Below are 20,730 nucleotides of genomic sequence, written 5' to 3' on the forward strand. Positions count from 1 at the left end.
TAACTGGAGCAAGAGTGGCGACGCCCTAAGGTCGACAGGTCCTTAACCGGGTCGCGTTAACTGATGGGTCGAAGAGATCGCGTGTTTCGAACGTGAGACCACCAGGCACCGGTCTAGGTGCCTGTTGGTTACCTAGGAGGCAACGAGGCTCGACGACCTCGCGCGGCAGTGCAACACGAACCGCCGCGGCGAACGGCGGCTTGTTGAACGCTACCTCGCGATCGCGAAGGTGCGCACGTTTACGTTGTTTACATTCGAGGCAGTCCACCCGCCCGTCAATTACCGTGTCGCAATTCATTGCCTAGTCTTCCGTCGAGCAGGTTTCGTCAAGCCCGATCGGCCGTGTCCCCCTTGAACTTTGAGTTCCCGAGTGTCGGTCTTCTGATCCCAAGCCTCTGTCTCTTCGACGTCCCGGATATCCCCCTTGGATACTTTTCCGCGATCACAAGCATTTCTCAACCTCGTACGTAATGCGAATAATCTGAATTCTCGATTGCTTTGCTTGTCGTTAATGTTTTAATCGTGCTTTAGTAACAGATATTAATATACTAAAAAATGTACTAAATTTTAATAAATGTTTGTTTGAATACTAGTTTGATTTATCATCTTTTAGTAAATATCTATTACTGTAAGTAGATTAAGTTAGTATTAAGTTAGTATTGAAAAATATACATATTAAGATTTAGAAATTTTTTTTCTCAGTTCATTAATAGATTTAAAATATGGAATAACTTTGGACTAAAATCAGACCAAAATCGTTTTAAGACGTCTTACATCCTGATTTTAGACACGCGTGCTGTCTAGGCAATTTTTTTTTAATTTAGGCCAACAGCCTTTGACAGACAGCTGCACTGAGAAAAAATATTCTAAATTTCAATAAATATTTATTTGAATAGTTCCAACTAAATATTTATTAAATATAAAAATATCTTTATTTAGTACAAAAAACATTAATTTGATTTAACAATCATTTCTTTTTATTAAGTAAATATTTATTTATTGTAAATAAATATTTAGTTGATAGTATTCAAATAAATATTCATTTAAATTCAGGCTATTTTTTTCTCAGTGTGGTATTTAATATTGAAAAATAAAAGGTGTTCCGAAAAATGGGTCAAAGAATTTAGGAGCGTATAGGGGAATACATTAACGAAGATAAACAAGACATATCCGCTTAAGGTGGGTCCGCGTAGGTCGATACTGATGAATCAATCTGATAGAAACGAAGTGAAATAATGAATTGTTTGATATGCTTTCATGTTTCTCGCAAATCTGTGCCGCGAGAATCTCAAGTTGTATTGAAAGAAGATAGAATATAATTTTCGTATAATAAAATATTTTGTATCAGTGTTAAAAGGAAATTAGAAGAAACTCATTAAAATATTAGAATTAGAAAAAACTTATTGAAATACCCATTCACAAATTTATTTTTGAATCTTTTAAGCTCTTCTTCTGTGTTAATCATTTTGATGTTACACTGTTAGATATCAAAGAAATGTTAACTTAATCTCTTGAATAACATTTTGTTATTTTTAAGCATTTCTGTAATTAGTTTCCAAATAAACAACGTTTTAATGTCTTCACTCAGTAAATAATAAATTAGATTTAAGTAATATATTTTCTCGAATTAAACTGTTTAACTTCATTAATTTCATTAATTTTTAGTTAAATTAACATATTGAAAGAGAACAGTGGCGACTTTAAAAATAACACAAATTGAATATAATTTAATATTATAATTTAAGTAGATATTAAACATTTTAAATACAAAATTAAATTATTAATCTTAATTTCAAATTGATGCTTTTGTTGAATTATTGATCTTGATTTTTAGTCCTGAATTATTAATCTTGAACTCAAATTGATATTCTTGGTGAATTATTAATCTTAATTTTTAAGCTTGAATTATTAATCTTGATCTCGATACTTTGTCGATGATTCAACCTATTATTCCATTCATTAAAATCTTCCATGAATTTCATTAATCTTGATAAACTCCAAAGATATAAATCGTCAAACATTCAAACGCTGAAGACAAATATATAAATAGCTCGAAAACTTTGAATGATTCAATAGATCTTCAGAGTTACTCGCCTTTTTTACTTTCTCAATATTATAACTCATCAAAAATTAATTCTTAATTAATAATAAACTTCTCGCGAAGTCTCAATCCAGGCTTCGAAATTGACTTAACCCTACGAGAACCTCAGTCTGAAATTTTTAGAGTCCATTTAGAATTCTTCGGACGGTACGATTCTTAGACGACGCTCGGTGAATTAATCCGGAAACGCTCGATTCGCAACCTCGGAGTTAACGTGTGAAATTACCATATCGCGCTTCAACGCATGCGAGAGATGATTTAATTCGCACTCCGGATTAAATATCACGTGGCGAATCTGTCCTCTTCGCGTGCACGTGATCGGGATTTCGCGAATTCTCGCAACTTGATTGGCGCGAAAATGCGTCGTAAGTTTGCTTCGGACGTCATCATAATTCAAGGATCGCCGATCGCCGATATCGAACGGGATTCTACTGCAAGTGAATAAATACACGCGAATAATTACCGCTGCTCTCCTGCATCAAGAACCATCGAGCGTGACCAACGTCGTCGTCCTACTTTCGTGAACAATTGTCGCGAGCGCGCGCCGTCTATCGTTCCGACATTTATTGCCGTGCGTGATATCCCGCAATCGAGAAGGAATCTCTGTTGGAAAACACTCAGCTTAATTGAAAAAAAAAATAGATGCCTAACTCTCTGAAACTTTTAGAGCGAAAATCTCGCTCTGAAGAGTCAGCTCTCACTCTTACGTCCGTTTTCTGTCAATGTGATTTTAATCTCGATTATGTCTTCATCTTTTTCTAGCTTCACTGCCCGTTTCTACCAATATAAATTAACTTTAATACTTAATCTCGGTTCATCTTAACTCTTCGTCCATTTTTAATTCTTAGAACTGGGAATATGAAAAAAAAAAGATGAAGAGTTAATTAAACCAAAATTAAAATTTAACTATATTGGTAGAAACGAGCATAAGAATTAGAAAAAGATGAACAGTAAATTGGACTGAGATTAAAGTTAATCTTACATTGGTGGAACTAAGTCTTAAAGATTGAAAATCGCTATTTTTTAAGACTAGCTCGATTTTCATATATTTCTTAGAGTGAGATTTCACTCTAAAGAAATTAGAAAGGATGAAGAAACTTCGAAGAGAATGCAGGGAATTAAGAAAGAATTTGAGAGAATTCATAAATGATTCTAAAAGAATTCTGAACAAACAAAGAAATTCTCGTTACATCTCTTAGTTTTAAGAATTTTTCGAATTTTAAATTCATGAAGAGATTTCTGACAAAATATTTGTTATCCGATTTCTTCGGATTGAATGAGAAATCTTACAATATTTCAAAACTTACAGGTATATAAAGAATTATAGAAAAATGTAGGCTTTCTCAGAGCATTTTTGAAAAGTTCCAATTCACATAAAAGAATCGGAGAAATTTTCTAAAAGGTTATAAAATTATATAAAAATTCTGAAAAATTTGATTTATATAAAAATTTAAAAAAATTATCTGAAGAAAAATGTTCTTCAGAGCAGAGTAACAATAAAATAATAACAATTGCCTGGAATCTAAAGAGATATTCAAGGATTTAGAAACCATAACAAATATGTCTAAAAGACAACCAAGGAGAACTTTGCAATCTCTCTTTCGCAGAATATATCGCAAATAAGGTCAATCGATGAAAAAAAAATCGTGAATCATTGGCTAACGCGTGTAAATTTAACGTACGAATTCTCTTATATCCTCTCGTTTCACAGAATGCGACGCTTCGATTATTTTGTTATGATTCTTGTTACGCAGGCGAAGGATGGCCGTTCGCAATTTGCTGTTTATTCATAAAATGACAATGATAATAACTGTAGCTGACCATTCTTTCCTGTCATTGCAGCAAATGTCCTCTCACGTGATCACACGTCAGTTATATTTGCGTTGCACATTCCTGCCATCATCAGTGGCTGTATTTTCTTCGATATTAATATTCATATTTCCTCGATCTAGGCTGCACGTCTTTCTAAAGCACAATGTCGTCGGCCATATTTTACCATAAAGCTATTTATTTATTTAGGACGCGCTTTTCACGGTTTAAAGTCATTGAATTTGCCATTAAAAGATCTTGTTTCCATTTATTACTCAACTCTTTCTTTTCTTTTCTCTGTTAGTCATTCTCGAATATTCTAATTTGTCTTTTTTCCTTTTTGCTCATTATTCTGATCTCTTCTTCTTTCTCGTTTTATAATAAATTTTTTCAACTTTTCCTTTCTTTTATTTTTCTTTTTCTCTTGCGTGATAATTAATTATAATTCATTCTATTCTATTCTATTATATAAACTACACTAAAAAAAAAGTGTGTATAGATTTAATACTATGGGTTTTCTACATCATAATGGTGTTGATGATATTTGTAGAATATCAACATCATCATGGTATTGATGTAAAAATTAAGGGTTTTTTTTTAATTCTAACACCATTCCAGGTAAAACACAGAATTAAGTCGTAATGATGTTATAGGACGTCATTTTCAAAAATAAACTTAGATATAAACGTAGAAGTAATAAATAAAGTCATGATGATGTTAGGTCATAATATCTGCCTCTCTCTCTGATTATTATAATTTCTGTGTTCTACTTGAGATGCTGGTGTTAATATTAACACCAATACGGTAAAGAATTATGTATATAGACACTGCGTGGTGTTGAATTCACACTCATATTTTTAAAACTTATCTACTCTCTAAAATTTTTAGGATAAATCTCATTCTGAAGAGTGAAATCTCTTCAGTTCCAATAAGCTTAACTTCAATCTCGGTTTAATTTACTGTTCATCTTTTTCTAATTCTTAAATAAATTAAACCGAGATTAAAGTTAATCTTACATTGATGGAACCGGACCTAGAGATTGAAAATTGAACTACTCTTTTTTCAAGACTGGCTAGCAATTTTCATTCTTTAGCGTGAGATTGCACTCCAAAGAATTAGAAAATAACTATTTAACAATAATCGATATTCACTTATATAATAAGAAGCTTAATTATATGTCCTTTATAAGTAACATCTTCGTAATAAATTGCAAATAATTTTCTCATACACGCCGCGAGCGATTTATACCATCATCGAAGCAACGCTCGAGGCAGCGTAATGGATTTCGCATTGAAACGAGATTGCGGCCGACGTTAGAGGCGGCGACGGTACTCGCGAACGACGAAGAAATTAAGTATAAGTAGGCCAAGTATGTGGCATGGCGACTATAAGAAGCAAAAGAAGAAGTCTCTCCATTAATCGCGCCGTTGTCAATTACGTTATCGTCAACTATTACGTCCAGGCTATTTCTGGACCGAGTGATGGCGTTCGTCGTTCACAAGATCCCAAAGACGATTGTAATGTTACACCGAGGATGCTCATTCTCATGTCCGGACTCTGAAAACCGGTTTCTCTCACGATTATTATGTAATGCGCGCGATGTAATTTTACTATCACGTTTCTCTTTCACGGCGGCCTTGGCCTTCGCATTCATCTCCCACGTATATAATATAATAATCACCCTCTCGCGGAAGTTGAAGCCTCAGAGTCCACGAGAGCCCTTTGAATCCCATACAGCACAAGAGATCGATTATGTTATCTTGAAACGAGATCAAAGTTACAAAAGTGAGCAAATGTTCTATATTGCAAAAGTGATAGAAAAAATTTAAACTACTAGTTTTGGGAAAAATATTTCAAATAAAAGTTGTATGTCCATTTGAGCTCAATAAAGTTCTGAATTCAAAATTTTAGTAGCTCATCTGATGGCCTTCTTCAAACCTTACAACTTTTCCTTTCAAACGTTTTCGCGCTTTTCGAAATTGCGTTCGGAATTGAGATATCAAATCCGCCTAGGTAAAACATAAAAGTTGTAATAATATCATATGAACATCGTCGTAACTTTATTATCACTTAAGTACATATAATCCAGTAAACATCATCTGACAGTAATAGAATATATCAATATTAAAGTGTTTCTATACATAATTCGTAAATCGCAAAATGTAGTTCGCAAATGTTAACGCAGATTGACGATCCACAAGATACATGCAGATAAAAACAAACCATAGGCAATGAAAAAACGAAAAAGCAAATTTTTATTCTGCATCTCTCAATTACGTTTTGCGTATGTAGAGACACCTTTATAATTTCATGCTCAATGTAACTATTACGTAACATATGTATTATATCCTATTTATACTTTGAGTGTAAAATTATAACATCAACGCTGTATTACTGTTTAATTGGTGTTTACTGGAAATCGACAAATGAGGTTCATATGGAATCATTATGACTCAGTGTTCTACTTAGGATGTAGAACAAAAGATCATAATGACATCCAAAACGATCTCGAAAGTGATTATTAACATCTTTAGACTCAATTTTATTGGAACTGCAAGTTAAAAAAAATTTTTTTAAATTCAATTCTTGCACATTTTAATAAGTTACTCATATTAAACAATTAATTTTTTCAAAATTTTGACTATTTTTCCAACATATACATTATTATGTGCATCAGATCTCAGATGAGGTCGATAGAATAAAATAATGTCTCTGGTGAAAAATTTTCTCAGAATTTTTCATATAATTTTTCAGAATTTCTGAAATATAATTTTATAACTTTATCACATTTTTTATACGAATTGGAACACTTCAAGAAAATCTACATCTTTTTTTAGAATTTTCCATATGCACAGTTAATTATAAAATATCGTAAGATTTCTAAGATTTTTTTGTATAATTTCTGATGAAATGTTATAAAATCTAAAAAATTAAAAAATATTTTTTTTTGAATTATGAGATGAGAAATCTCAGAATATTTCAGAATTCACATGTACGAAAAATTCTGAGAGAAGATGTAAACTTTCCGAATATTTTTGAATATTTTTGAAAAATGTTCCAATTTGTATAAAAATTATAAGAAAAATTTTCCGGGGATGACTTCAAATTTGATATACATTACAATGTACGAGAGTCTCAAGGGATTAAAAGAGTTACTTTTTGTCAATTAATTTTCATGTCATTTTGACATAAATCTGTACTGTTCTGCTTTGGATAGCTTCTCATGGAGTGCAACGTTCGACGATTTAAAAGATTGAACAGATAAAAGAGATAAGAAGAAATCAAGTTTGAAATGCTGCGGTGACTCTCGCGGATCCGTGTTTCACCCGTTATCATCTTCTCGCTAATTTATCGCGTTAATACTTCGCCGCGGCAGTTCTCGGCGCGAATGAGCGCGAATACGCGCGCGAACACACTTCCGGTTATGTAATCGCCGGAGCGACTACATCGTTACGCTAGCTCTCCTCGAGTTGGTAATAAGTTACATTCCGCGATGTCGTCAGCCGGCGGCGAAATGTAGGTTTACGACGGTCCGCGGAACGCGAAAGGAAAATCGCTTTTCCGCGAACAGGTCCCTCGACGTTCCGCTTCAGGATCAGCGAGAAATTCACTCATTCATTCGAAAATTTATTTCATGTGAAATTTTCAGAGAAATCCTGGAGAGGTTGATTATCTAAATATATCGCGGAACTTGCAGTATTATCTGTAAATAAACTGCAAAACTTGTAATACATTTATTGCTTAAAACTTGCGTCGATATTGTGAGAACATAGATAAATTCAGTACATGTATTAAATTTTAAAGGGAAAGATGAAGATGTTTAAAATCTGTTCCTAAATATTATTAATGTAGGTAATAACAGTTCCAGAATGCGCGCAGATATATAATTTATACTCTGTAAAAAATTCTCATAAAAAGACTTATTTTTTTAGCTGAATTTCTTTCACAGTTTATCTTTCTTCTTTTTCTTTACACTTTGGAGAAGAGAGAGAGAGAGAGAGAGAGAGAGAGAGAAAGAGAGAGAGAGAGAGAGAGAGAGATGAAAAGAATTCAGCTAAAAAGAACAGGACTAATATCTTATAATAAGGAATATCTTATAAAAATTTTAAGAATTTTTATATTTTAAATTTAAAACGATTTTTAAAAAATAGAATTTCTTCAGAATCTATAAATTTTTCGGATATTATAAAATTTAATCTTATAAATTTTTTATTAATTTGAAAGAAAAGTATTTGGTATTTGTAATTATAATTGCATAATAAAATATAATCACAATTATATAATAACCTCCATTTTTTAAATTATTACTGTTATATTGTTAGTAATAGTGTAGCCTTATATATTTATAATTTTACGAACTATAAAAATCAATGTTTTATTGCAAATTATGATAAATTTAAATATCAATATAATTATCTATAAAAGAGATATATATACATATATCCACACAGCCCCAAAACGTTACCAGAACGTCGTCAAAATATTTCAAATGTCTTTTACAGAATGTTTAATTTAAAATATTTCTGCAAATATCTAGAGATGTAAAATATTGATTAGGTGTTTGGAATTTATTCGTAAAAGCCAGGGGGGTTTTTAATGAAAGAATGTTATTTATTTCACATGAGCATTAAAAAATACATTAATGAAAGTACTTCCCATCACTTGTAAAACGCTACGAATTAATTCCAACACCTAATAATTTAAAATATTCAAGAGACATTCTATTAGAAATATTACATTTGTAATGTCCTTTTAATGTTCTGAAGACGTTTCGGTTCAAATCTTTCTCAATATTTCATATGAAGTAGTCTGGCGACATTTTACTTGAAGTATTTAAGAATATTGCGAATGAAATATTTTAGAGACATTCCATTTGAAATATTACATTATTTCCTTAAAATATTGAGAGATTTCGCTTCGTGGTAATCTTTCTGTTTTATATGAAGTATTCTCGCAACCTCTACTCAAAGTGATCTTATTATTATAAGTGATTGGCTTTATTATGATTATAATTATATATCAGCTGCATTTTTTTTTGGAGAAATTATATATCAGCGCTAATTTGTATCATTTTATCTTCATCATTCATTATAGACGTATAAACAATGATAGATGATATAATTAAATAGCGTTCATAGCACGCTCCCCGAATGCTGCCATCGACGTGAACAATTACTGAATGTCTTCAGAATATTATTGTACTAGATGCAAACATAAGACATATTCTGCTATCATTGCTAGAATGTTTCTGAGATCATCACCAGAATATTTTAGATTTCAAATGTAATATTCTGGCCACATTCTGGTGACATTCTTAGTGCTGTATGGGTATATAAATGATAAATTAAAAAAACCTTTTTATATATAATGGACAATAAATTAAAAAGCAATCGCAATTACAGAATGGCATGCGAAAAATGTCATGTCAATTATCTCGTCAAAAATTACTCGTGAAATATCATTTTTTTAAGCAAATTTTGTACTTCGTGGAAATTTTGTTAGATGCGGCATCATTAGTTGAAATTGGATGAAGGTGAAGGCACGCACAACAGTTTGTGAAATGTATTAGGTGTTGGAATTAATTCGTAGCGTTTTACAAGTGATGGGAAGTACTTTCATTAATGTATTTTTTAATGCTCCTGTGAAATAAATAACATTCTTTCATTAAAAACGCTACGAATTAATTCCAACACCTAATAGAATGGCATATAAAAAGTACTATTTGCTTTCCATATAATACATTTATTTTTAACAAAATTCATACAAAGCTTCATCTCCGCTCAATTTCAACTAATGATGCCACATCTAATAGAATTTCCACGAAATACAGGATTTGCTTACATAGAGTTAAAAAACTTTATAAGTGTAATTTTTTAATAAGATAATTAAATAGCATGACATCATCTTGTATGATAAATATGATCATTTTCTTAATATTCGCTTACTATTTACGTGGTAATAATGACTAAATGTATGTAGAAGAAAAAATAAAAAAAAAATAAAGAAGAAAAATAAAGAAACAATCACTTTCACAAAATAGTTGCGTGAATATTACAGTTGCAATCATCGTAATGTAGCAACAATAACTTGCATAACTAAAACAACTATAAATATACAGTTAAACACTGACTATAATTACAGTTAAATTATGCATGATAATTGTAACTATTTTTTTCTTACATAATCAGTGTAGAATATTTAAAAAATCGCATATATATGTATAAAAATTTTAGAAAAGATATTATAACCATTACAGATTTTCTCAGTATTTTCAAAAATGCAATTTACATTAAAAAATCTGAGAAATTTTCTAAAAAGTTACAAAATATCGAAATTATGAAAAATTCTGAAATTTATATAAAAATTCCAAAAAATTATGCAAAAGATTTTAAGCAAAAATTTTCATCGGAATATCTCTTTTGTCATATAATTTATTTATTAGGTGTTGGAATTAATTCGTAGCGTTTTTTAATGAAAGAATGTTATTTATTTCACATGAGCATTAAAAAATACATTAATGAAAGTACTTCCCATCACTTGTAAAACGCTACGAATTAATTCCAACACCTAATATATTGTATATTAAAGTGAAAATATTTTCAAAACAAATTAACAAAATCGTGGCTTATTTCGAGCTTATAATTAGACTAATTTTAAATTAATACAATTAACATAACAATGTAAATGTATAATAATCTAAATACAATTAATAAAATAATAAAAAATATATATATAATTATAAACGTTTCGGCTTATAAAATCTTCTTTAGTGTATAAAGCAAAAATACATTATTAAATTAACGAACCAATTAGATAACGCATATAATGAAATATTTATAAACCATCAGTAATAATGTGTCATTCATATAAGATTCGAATGTCAAAATGTGTTAAGACAGATTACATAAAATAAGAAGAATGAAATACTTCGGTCAAAAGTAGATTAACGTGACGTCCTTCAATTACAATTACAGACAAGAATTAAAGAACATCGTAATAATATAAAATTAGACCAGTCCAAACACTCAGTAATCACGAAACAAACCATTATTTTAGTTAGGAAAAAGTTAGCTATTCGATTTTGAAAAGAATTATTGCAAAAAAATATTTCTGAAATAACTCATATTAAAGAACAAAAAAACGGTTTAATGAAAGATATTGAGTTATTGAACACCTCTTATTTTAACATATTGGACGACATAAATTGTTGTAAACATAAATTGTCATATAGTTTTGAACAGATTTGTTTTACATTCGATTTTGTTGACTAACTTTTATTTCACCTACACATCACATCAGTTAATTTTCAAATAGTAACAGACAACTTCTAATTTTAATATATTTGACCAGATCACTGATTAAGATTTTTAATTACAGTATTTTATATAAATTAACGTGAGTTATAATTTGATTCTGTATTTCTCATTCACACTAATTGTATTATTTTAATACTTCTTTTCATTCTACAGAATATCATAAAATATTCGTAACAATTGAACTCTTAAATCGAATGATTCAAGTTTATGATAAATTGGATTCCCGTTTTCAACTGAGGAATTTGGCAAAATTTATCGAAGGATCATATTAATTTACTTTTGATTAAAGTATTTCATTTTTCTTATTTTATGTAATCTTAACACATTTTGACATTCAAATCTTATATGAATTGACATTATCACTGATGGTTTATAAATATTTCATTATATGCGCTATCTAATTAGTTCGTTAATTTAATAATGTATTTTTGCTTTATATACTGAAGAAGGCTTTATAAGCTGAAATTTATTTATACATATATTTTTTTTATTTTATTAATTGTATTTAAATTATTATATAGTATTTACATTGTGTTATATTAATTATATTAATTTGAAGTCAGTCTAATATAAGCTCGAAATAAGTCTATTGTTAATTTATGTATATTTTATTGTTGATTTTTATACAATTAATAGCTCACTTTACGTCACACACACACAAACGCTTTACATCATTCACCATAAAAACATATCCTTGTCATTATGTAATCCTGTCATTCAATATTTCATAATGCCTTTAACATAAATCGAAGCTTTAAAAGAAATCTCGCACTTCCGGTTTAGACAATAGGTGATCTTCTACATTTTTTTTATTTCCACATCGGACGTAGCTAATTCTATTTATTCGTTGACAAAGTTATCATCCTTATTATTATTCTTATCGCAGAAGCGGCACTTTCACTGCATAATGTCCGCATTGTTGGTGTTGTTGATCGCATCGTTTCTGGCTTCACCGAGCGTCCATGTGCTCGCACGCGATGTCGATTTCTGCTTTGCGGACGAAGATAATCCGTACCTGTACATGGCCACGAAGACCGCTTATCACTTCGTTCACGGTGGCAAGACCCGGTTCCAGACACTACCCAGTAAGTACCGAAAGTCGGATTGACTTGGACCTCTCAACAATGGCTGCGTTCAGCAGAAAAAGCAGCTTTGCAACTGTTGTGAAATTCTTTAATATGATTGGTCTTGCCTTTAGTTTCTCATTGGATCTAAATGTATAGATCAATCATATTCAAGAATTTTACAATAGTTGCAAAGCTGTTTTCTCTGCTGAAAGTAGCCAGTGATCAACATCAAAACGATCAGTACTTGCTTGTTTAAGAAGTTCACATTGAGAGAAAAAATTGTAATATTTAGTACTATAAAAGTTTTCCTTTCAGCGAAAAAGAGTAGATAAAAAAGAAAGTCAGTGAAACTGATATCAGTATACTTTTAGTTTAAGCATGTGAATATTTCTTCATTTCAAATAAAGAAATGTTTTTTATTATATTTTTAGTATTAATCAGAATAATCAATTAATTAAAAGAATTTATTTTTACATTTTCTTGAAATTTTAAACGAAACAAAATACGATTTTTGTTCTCATTAAACAAAATCGACATTGGCGTTCGGTGAAAGATAAGATTGTAATTGTTATTAAACACTTCTGTTCGACAGATTGTCGACCGGTGCAAATCTGGATGTTGACGACACATGGCACCCGTTGCCCGAGTATCCAGGAGATCGACAACATCGTCTCTTTAACTGAACTCAAAGAACAGATACTCCAGAATCATGAAGAGCGCAAAGGTAAGTCAACTTTTCCTTCTTTAAGTCTTCTGCATTTTTTACACTTTTTTCCTTAATTTTTTTTCTCTATTTTTTGTACCGTCCTATATAGATTTTAACTTTTTTTCGTATGTATTATAGATAAATTTATTAAATCTATATTAAATATAGGCACCAATAATTTTTAGATCAATTTATTTGTCAAATTCAACAATGTTTTCCTCGTTTCGTGTGATTTTGCAATATTTAAATTAATAAAATTTGAAAAGTGTAAGAATTAAACATACGTTTTCTCGATTAAATTCCTATTATATTTTTTTACAAATATATTAAATTTATAGATACATAATATTATATTAACGTTCAGTTGGGACTAATCGAATAAATATTTATTAAAGTTTAATATACCTATCTTCTTCTCACAACTGAAAGTGAATAAAATTTGATATTATGAATTTAACAGCGTACGATTTTCTTCACTCGATTCCTAAAACGTTTCGTTTGTCGTGCAGAGGGTCACATGTGCAATCGAGATTTGGATAACTTACGAAGATGGAAGCCGGACGAATATTTGTCGCCACAGCGGGCGGAAGTCCTAACACCGCAAGGAGTGGAAGACATGAAGCTGTTGGCGAGAAGGTTGCAGAGCAATTTCCCAGAACTTTTGCAACCCAACTTTCACAACATTACAGCCGCTAATTATAAAGTATCTCTTCACAATTATTTATTACGTCAATTGCTGTATAAATGCGTCAATATTGATTTTAATCGGACGATCTATACGTCTTCGCTCAGATCTCAGAATATAACTTTATTTATAATTTCATACACTGTTTTGATTTTTCAAAAGTGTTTCACATTTCGTGACATATTTTAAAATAATAAAGATAATCACATTTAATCAATCGAATTTTTAGATTAATTTAAAATTTGTATCAAATTCAACGATATTTTCCTCGTTTCATGATTTTGCAATATGCAAAATTTTGCGATTTGTTTTCATTGATTTTTGAATATTTAAATTAATAAAATTTGAAAAGTGTGAGAATTAAAAATACGTCATCATCTCAAATATTAGATTTATCAAGTATATATTTTTTTTAGATATATTATTATAACATTTGACATTATTTAAGTATTTATTAAAGTTTATCTTTTTCTCGTAACTTATAAAATGAATAAAATTTGACATTATGAATTTAACAGTATACTATAAAACGTCTCGTTTGTCGTGTAGAGGGTCACATGTGCAATCGAGATTTGGATAATCTACGAAGATGGAGGCCAGACAAATATTTTATCTTAAATTCTAACACGAATTGGTCATCTAAAGTTGGCATTAATTAAATAGATTCTATTAAGCAAATGTGATTCTATTAAACAAAACGTTTCTAATTCTTCAAATGTACTTGGCATTCAGTGATACATTTTATTAATTAATAGAATTAATTAATTGAATTAAGAGAATATTTGATCCTAACTTCTAACGCGAATTATACATCGTTTAAAGGACGTTAATTAGATTTTAATTAAATTAATAAAGATTAAGCAAATGTAATCCCATTAAACGAAGCTTTTCTAATTTTTTTAAACGTTTTCGCATTACGTGGCGTATTTAATAAATAGAATTTTCTCTGAAATTCTAATGCAAATTACAGATCGTCTAAAGTGGGCGTTAATTAACTAGATTCCATTAAGCAAATGTCAATAAGTATCGACCAAATCATGAAGCAACCGAGATGATACAGAACACGATTGATTTTCAGTTCCGTACCACCGAGGCTCACAATAGCATGACATCTTTTATGGAAGGGCTATTCGGAAGCACAACTGCCGTATTGCCGGAAGAGAGTTCCTTGAACGATACCTTTCTTACTGTATGTTTTAATTATATACGCTATAAGAGAATTAAGCTTTAAATAAAGCTTCAAATAATGATAAAGCTTAACTATGTAAAATTTTAAAATTGTTATCATTAGATGCAAATATACTTTAATTTAAAAATAATTAATCTTATTTATGATATATTATATAGAATATTAATGCATATTTTTGTGTAATATTTTTAATATTATACAAAAAACGTGCACTAATATTCTAAAGTCACTAACCAAATTATTTGATATTGTTATGTGAAGTGTACTTGCATAACTCCTATATTAAGCATAGAAATGGCAAATGGAAATTTATCTTAATCTATCTAATTAATCTCGCAGGCATACAAAACGTGTGGCGCATGGAAAAACGAGGAGAATGAGGGATCGTTCGAAAATATAGAACGCAGCAGATTTGATGCTGGACTGGAGTTTCAGAATCTCCTGAGAAACGTCAGCAGACGAATTGGTTTTCTATACAATATTTCTGCTGGTACGCGCGTATAATCGTTAATTGTTTATTGTTAATTTATGTTCAATAAACACAGTAATGTTATATATAAGATTAAATTATTGAAAAAAGTGCAAATTAAATTTAACTCGTCTCTACTAACATAGATTAACTTTAATCTCGATTTAATTTACCGTTTAGTCTTTATCTTTCTTAGTTTATCTTTACAAAAGAAGGGCAAAGAGCCAGTAATGTATAAAAGAACTTTAATTTAAATTAGCATTAAAAATTCATATAAACAATTACAATTAACAACAAACGTTTCGACTCCAATCGAGTCATTTTCAATGTAGTCTTAATATATCAACATCATTCTCAAATTTGCAAAAGTAACGAACATCTAACATTTCATGATGTCAGATAATGAATTTTTTTTTTCCCCGTTATCTGACATTGTGAAAGTTAGATTTTCGTTACTTTTGCAAATTTGCTTAAAATAATTTATATAATAAAAAAACTAATATATTGTACCACGAAATAAACTACCATCTGCGTTTTTTTCTCTCTTTTTATTAATGGACTTTTAACACATTACTGATATCACTGACAAGAATTTTCTTATGACTACTTTGATTCTTGATAAAAATGACTCACAGCGTATTACACGGAATGAAAAATACGATATTAAAAATTATAATAATATTGTAATATCATGTATATATTTTTGATTTAGAACGATATTAAGACTACGTGGAAAATGACTCAATTGGAGTCGAAATATTTGTTGTTAATTGTAATTGTTTATATGAATTTTTAATGCTAATTTAAATTAAAGTTCTTTTATATATTACTGGCTCTTTGCCCTTCTTTTGTACTACATTGTTTTATATGTACAGAACCTTATTACTGTTTATTAATTTTAATTATCTTTAGTTCTAAGAATTAGAAAAAGATGAAGAGTAAATTAAACCGTGATTAAACTCAATCTACATTGACAGAACAAAAGTTTGTAGCGTTATGAACTTCAAAACAACTATAACTTTTTTAAAATGAACGAAGTTTAAATTAAAAAAAAAAGAAGGTTTAAAGATGTCTACTTTTAAAAATCTACTACTCTTAAAAATCTCTACTTTCAAAAGGTCTCTAATATTTTCAGATAGGATCGACGCTATGTACGACGCGTGTCGATATCAAAAGGCTTGGTCCGTCACCGAACTTTCACCTTGGTGCGCCGTCTTCAGCAAAGAGGAACTCCGCATTTTGGAGTACAGAGAAGATCTCGACTACTATTACAAAGCGGGCTATGGGCGGGATATCAACACTTATTTGGGTTGTCCTCTGTTGCATGACATGATGCGACACTTCTGGTATTGCAACACAACGAGTCTCGTTTCCTACACTCAACTAATTATAAGAATTCTATTTAAAACTGTCCTCTATCAAATTTCTTATTTCAAGTTACCAGACATTTTACCTATAATCACATCTTTTTTAAATATCTTAATCCTAGTATTCATTCTAAAATTTCCTCATATTCGCAAATCCACTAGATTTTTAATTAATGTACTTTTGTTTGAAGTTAATGTAATTGAACGATTTTTTTTTCATTTTGGAGGTCAAAATCCGAGGAATAAAATTATATATTTAAAATTATGTAAATGTCCATTTCCCCCAAGAAACATACCAAGTCAATTTTGACGTCAAAATGATGATTTTTGGATACGAAATTTGACCGTTTATTAACATTAAGAATCAAAATAAAGTAATTTTGATTTTTTGTTGATTTTCGTGTCAATTAGACTTGTGAATTCTGAATGCAGAAAGAAAAAGAAAAGTCGCTAAAAGATAGCGCTTGAAGTTTGGATATTAGACCACACTTTGTAATCTAACAAGAAAAAAGAAATGTGGAAGAATTCAGAGGTATTATTTTTTTTCATCAGGAATGTAGCGCGTGATGAGATGTCGGGCGAGCCCGCGGGTATCTTCTATTTCAGCGACATTATCAGTCTGCAAAATCTTTTAACCTTGATGGGCATAAATGAAGACCAAGCACGACTGACCGCCTACAATTACAAAGAGATGGCTAGACGTCAATGGCGCACATCAATTATATCATCCTTTGCTGCGAATCTCATTGCAGTATTTTACAAGTGAATATACACGTCCCTTATCCCGCATTTATTAACTTTTATTTCGATTATTTATTCGAAAATTATTTATTTCAATTCAATCAATTTTTTGATCGATTTTATAATAAATAGTTAATTGTTTGGTATAAATTAGAATATCTAATATACAAATTTTGAAATGTTTTTGTTTATATATATATATATATATATCTATTTTTTACGCTATTATCTTCATTACAATTTTACTTACAAATTGTGTTCGTCTTTTTATTACTGATATTTAAAATTTTTTAAGTTGTGTCAAAAACTACTATTAAATTAAAATATCTTAGATTGTCCCAAAGTAAGCAAATTAAATATAAAATTTTATTAACTAAATTTGATTTGACTACATTAACTTTAATATAAAAAGAAATCAATTAAATGATCTTTGATCAAAATCAGTCAATTGATATTAAACTCAGTTATATGTAATATGTGATATTTTAAATGAAAATATCAACAAATTCTAATCTTTATAAAAAATATATTACAGGTGCCACGACGTTAATAACCGCAATAAAGTGATGTTTTATCTCGGAGAGAAACCAGTACGGTACGATGGCTGTCAGGTGGGTCTTTGCGATTGGGAGTTACTGAAGAGCAAGTTCGATGAGCTGGCGTCAAATTGTAAGCTGGATATCTGCTGGAAGACGAACGCAGCAACCTCCAGCTTTCCTAATTCTATAGCCATCTTATTAGTGTGCTTTATTGTTCTAGTCCGTCTTCGTTACCAACAATTGTAAATACCTAAGCTTAGTTTTACTTCTTCTTAGTGTTACATCGTAAAATACTGAGTACGAATGAGATCTTCAGTAGCTTTAAATTGATATATTTATAGGAGACTCCTGTTTTCCATAAAGCGGCGTCTACAGTGAGATTTTAAGATATAAAACTTAAGTTTTAAGTCTTAAATTGTAATAAATTGACCACCATAGTCAATTATTCTCCTCACATTCGACTGTAATTGATTAATTTCTTACGGTTTAGAGTTTAAAGCTTTAAGTTTTATGTCTTAAAATTTCATTGTAGACGCCGCTTAAAGTAAAAGAAACGCGTAGAAAATTAAAGCGAAAAATTAAATTGTAGCGACTGTACCGCTTTTAGAGCTGTGTTAATTTTACGACTTTAAGCATATATTACACGAATAGTATATAATATTGTAGTAATAACATTTAACCAGTCTTTATATATAATTTATGCCTATATTATTTTATTACATATTTTACGCCTAAGAATTATAATAGAGTTATTGTTATTTCTTCCAATTTACGATAATGTCCTAATGTATTTTAAAATATATATTTATTATATTTATGTTTTATTTATATGCGCCCATTACTATTATTCTAATAAATATAACACAATTATAACCAAAAATATAATCACTCGTAAATCAAGAAACGTATCAAATCAAGAACATTGCCGAAACATATAGGACTGTCAGTTTAATTAGAGTATATTTCGCATATCAATTCCCTTACGTAATTAATCCATGGAAAATCTGGCGTGCAAGTTACAACGATTGCACGCAGTTTACTTACTAAATCTATCGCGCGTTTGTCATTTCAGTATAATTTATCGATTCCTGACACATAGAAGATGGATAAAGATAAATAAAAGCGTTTATTAACATTCTAGCAAGTCCTAAGTATAAGAACACAGAAATTCCTGCAATGAAAATTTTTCCCAGAATTTTTCAGAAGGTTTATATAAAGTTCAGAATTTTTCAGAATTTCTAAATAATTTTATAACTTAGAATCTTAGAATATTTCAAACAATATGTAAAAGATTCTAAGAAAAGAATGTAGACGATAAATATTTAGCATAACACCTCACCATTCTGATTTTCCTGTGATTATGGAAATTTGTGTATTTTTATGCATGGAATATATTCTGAGAAAGAAAATCGCTCAAGTGCGCTGTTTTATTTTTTTCTTAATTTCAAAGTTTCTTGGACTAATTACATTAATAAGCATACGCAGTCATAAATTATCTTTAAATTATTATCATATAATTTCTAACTTACCGACATAAAAAATTTCAAAAATAAAATAGAATTTGAACAGAATAAGTTATTGTAATATCAAAATAATTCCAAAATGATCATTAAGTCATTTTTCAATCATTTCCGATTCATTTTAATATCATTTTGACGTTATCGCTACTTGTTCTGCTTGGGCACTATTTTTCTTCCCAGAATATATTTTATGCATAAAATACACAAATAAATTTACAAATTTACAAACTACAAAAAAAAATCGGAAAGGAATGTTATACAAGTAGTAAACATTAGGCCCAGTTTCACAACTGATTAATAGCATTTTCTCTTGGAATACACTGAAGCCTGTTCACAATGTGCTTTTTGTTTCCTGTTTCTTTTTGCCTTTTGTTATTTTTTACATCTTGTCTTTTTGCTTCTTGTCCGGTTTTTTGTTTTATATCGCCCGAGATGAAAATTAACGAACTTCGAAAGAAACAAGAAATACGTAGCAAAAAATACAATTGTTAATAAAACTGTTGCAAAGGAGGAAAAAGTAAAACAAGAAACAGAGAGCATATTATGGAATAGGCTTGAATATAATTTCGCACTACACCAATAATATATATATATATATTGGGTCATCTAAAAAATCCGCGGTTTTTTGTCACTAGATGTGTGTTGATGGATATATCTAGTGACAAAGTACCGCGGATACTTTTTCCAGCACACAAAACTTGTGTGATGGAATAGAGCTAATTGGTTGCTTCAATTCAATTGGTTAATTCGAATGTTTAAATATGTACCAAAAATCTGGAAATGGTCTAATATCTCGGAAAGTATGCATTTTTGAGAAAACTCTTAGACAAAAATGGTAGGATTTAATAGAAGATGTATTTATTGGTTTTATTGGTTTAACCTTGAGTGACATCGCCAAGATCAAGTAAAGGTTGACAATACTTCTCAAGGTCAAACCAATAAAGTAAATACATCTTATTAAATCTTATCTACCATTTTTGTTTAAGACATTTTTCTCAAAAATGTATATTTTCCGAAATACTAGACTGTTTTCAGATTTTTTAAATGCTCATTGCTCGGCTTCTAAACGGGAACGGCTTTACAGATGTTCACATCTACATTTGGTAGACTCTTCTAATATTGCTGCAAGTTCGATCAAAATTAGGGAAGAGCAGAGCGAAGTCTCTCCTTGTTAGTCCTTATCTCTTTCGAATTCTAGGATTGGAAAAAGATGAGAAATAA

At 29.9% G+C, this 20,730-nt stretch overlaps 1 protein-coding gene across 1 annotated transcript; it reads left to right on the forward strand.

Moving 5' to 3' along the window:
* Positions 1 to 137: 137 nt before the first annotated feature.
* On the forward strand, positions 138 to 18,817 carry LOC105145333 (multiple inositol polyphosphate phosphatase 1). Its single transcript, XM_011054807.2, has 9 exons — positions 138 to 463; positions 12,113 to 12,311; positions 12,886 to 13,017; positions 13,509 to 13,702; positions 14,763 to 14,873; positions 15,213 to 15,363; positions 16,478 to 16,688; positions 17,262 to 17,471; positions 17,986 to 18,817. Exons 2-9 carry the CDS (start codon positions 12,134 to 12,136, stop codon positions 18,233 to 18,235), a joined length of 1,437 nt encoding a protein of 478 aa, XP_011053109.2. The 5' UTR covers positions 138 to 463; positions 12,113 to 12,133; the 3' UTR covers positions 18,236 to 18,817.
* The last annotated feature ends 1,913 nt before the right edge of the window (positions 18,818 to 20,730 follow it).

This window comes from Acromyrmex echinatior, chromosome 17, assembly GCF_024713525.1.
Source record: "Acromyrmex echinatior isolate Ae372 chromosome 17, ASM2471352v2, whole genome shotgun sequence".
Lineage (NCBI taxonomy): Eukaryota > Metazoa > Arthropoda > Insecta > Hymenoptera > Formicidae > Acromyrmex > Acromyrmex echinatior.

Bases quoted from the DNA above. Each gene is read 5' to 3' on its own strand.
- LOC105145333 (XM_011054807.2), top strand. From the start codon at position 12,134: ATGTCCGCATTGTTGGTGTTGTTGATCGCATCGTTTCTGGCTTCACCG. The intron at 13,703-14,762 runs GTATCTCTTCAC...ATTGATTTTCAG, and splicing joins TTACAGCCGCTAATTATAAA to TTCCGTACCACCGAGGCTCA. The intron at 14,874-15,212 runs GTATGTTTTAAT...TTAATCTCGCAG, and splicing joins TGAACGATACCTTTCTTACT to GCATACAAAACGTGTGGCGC.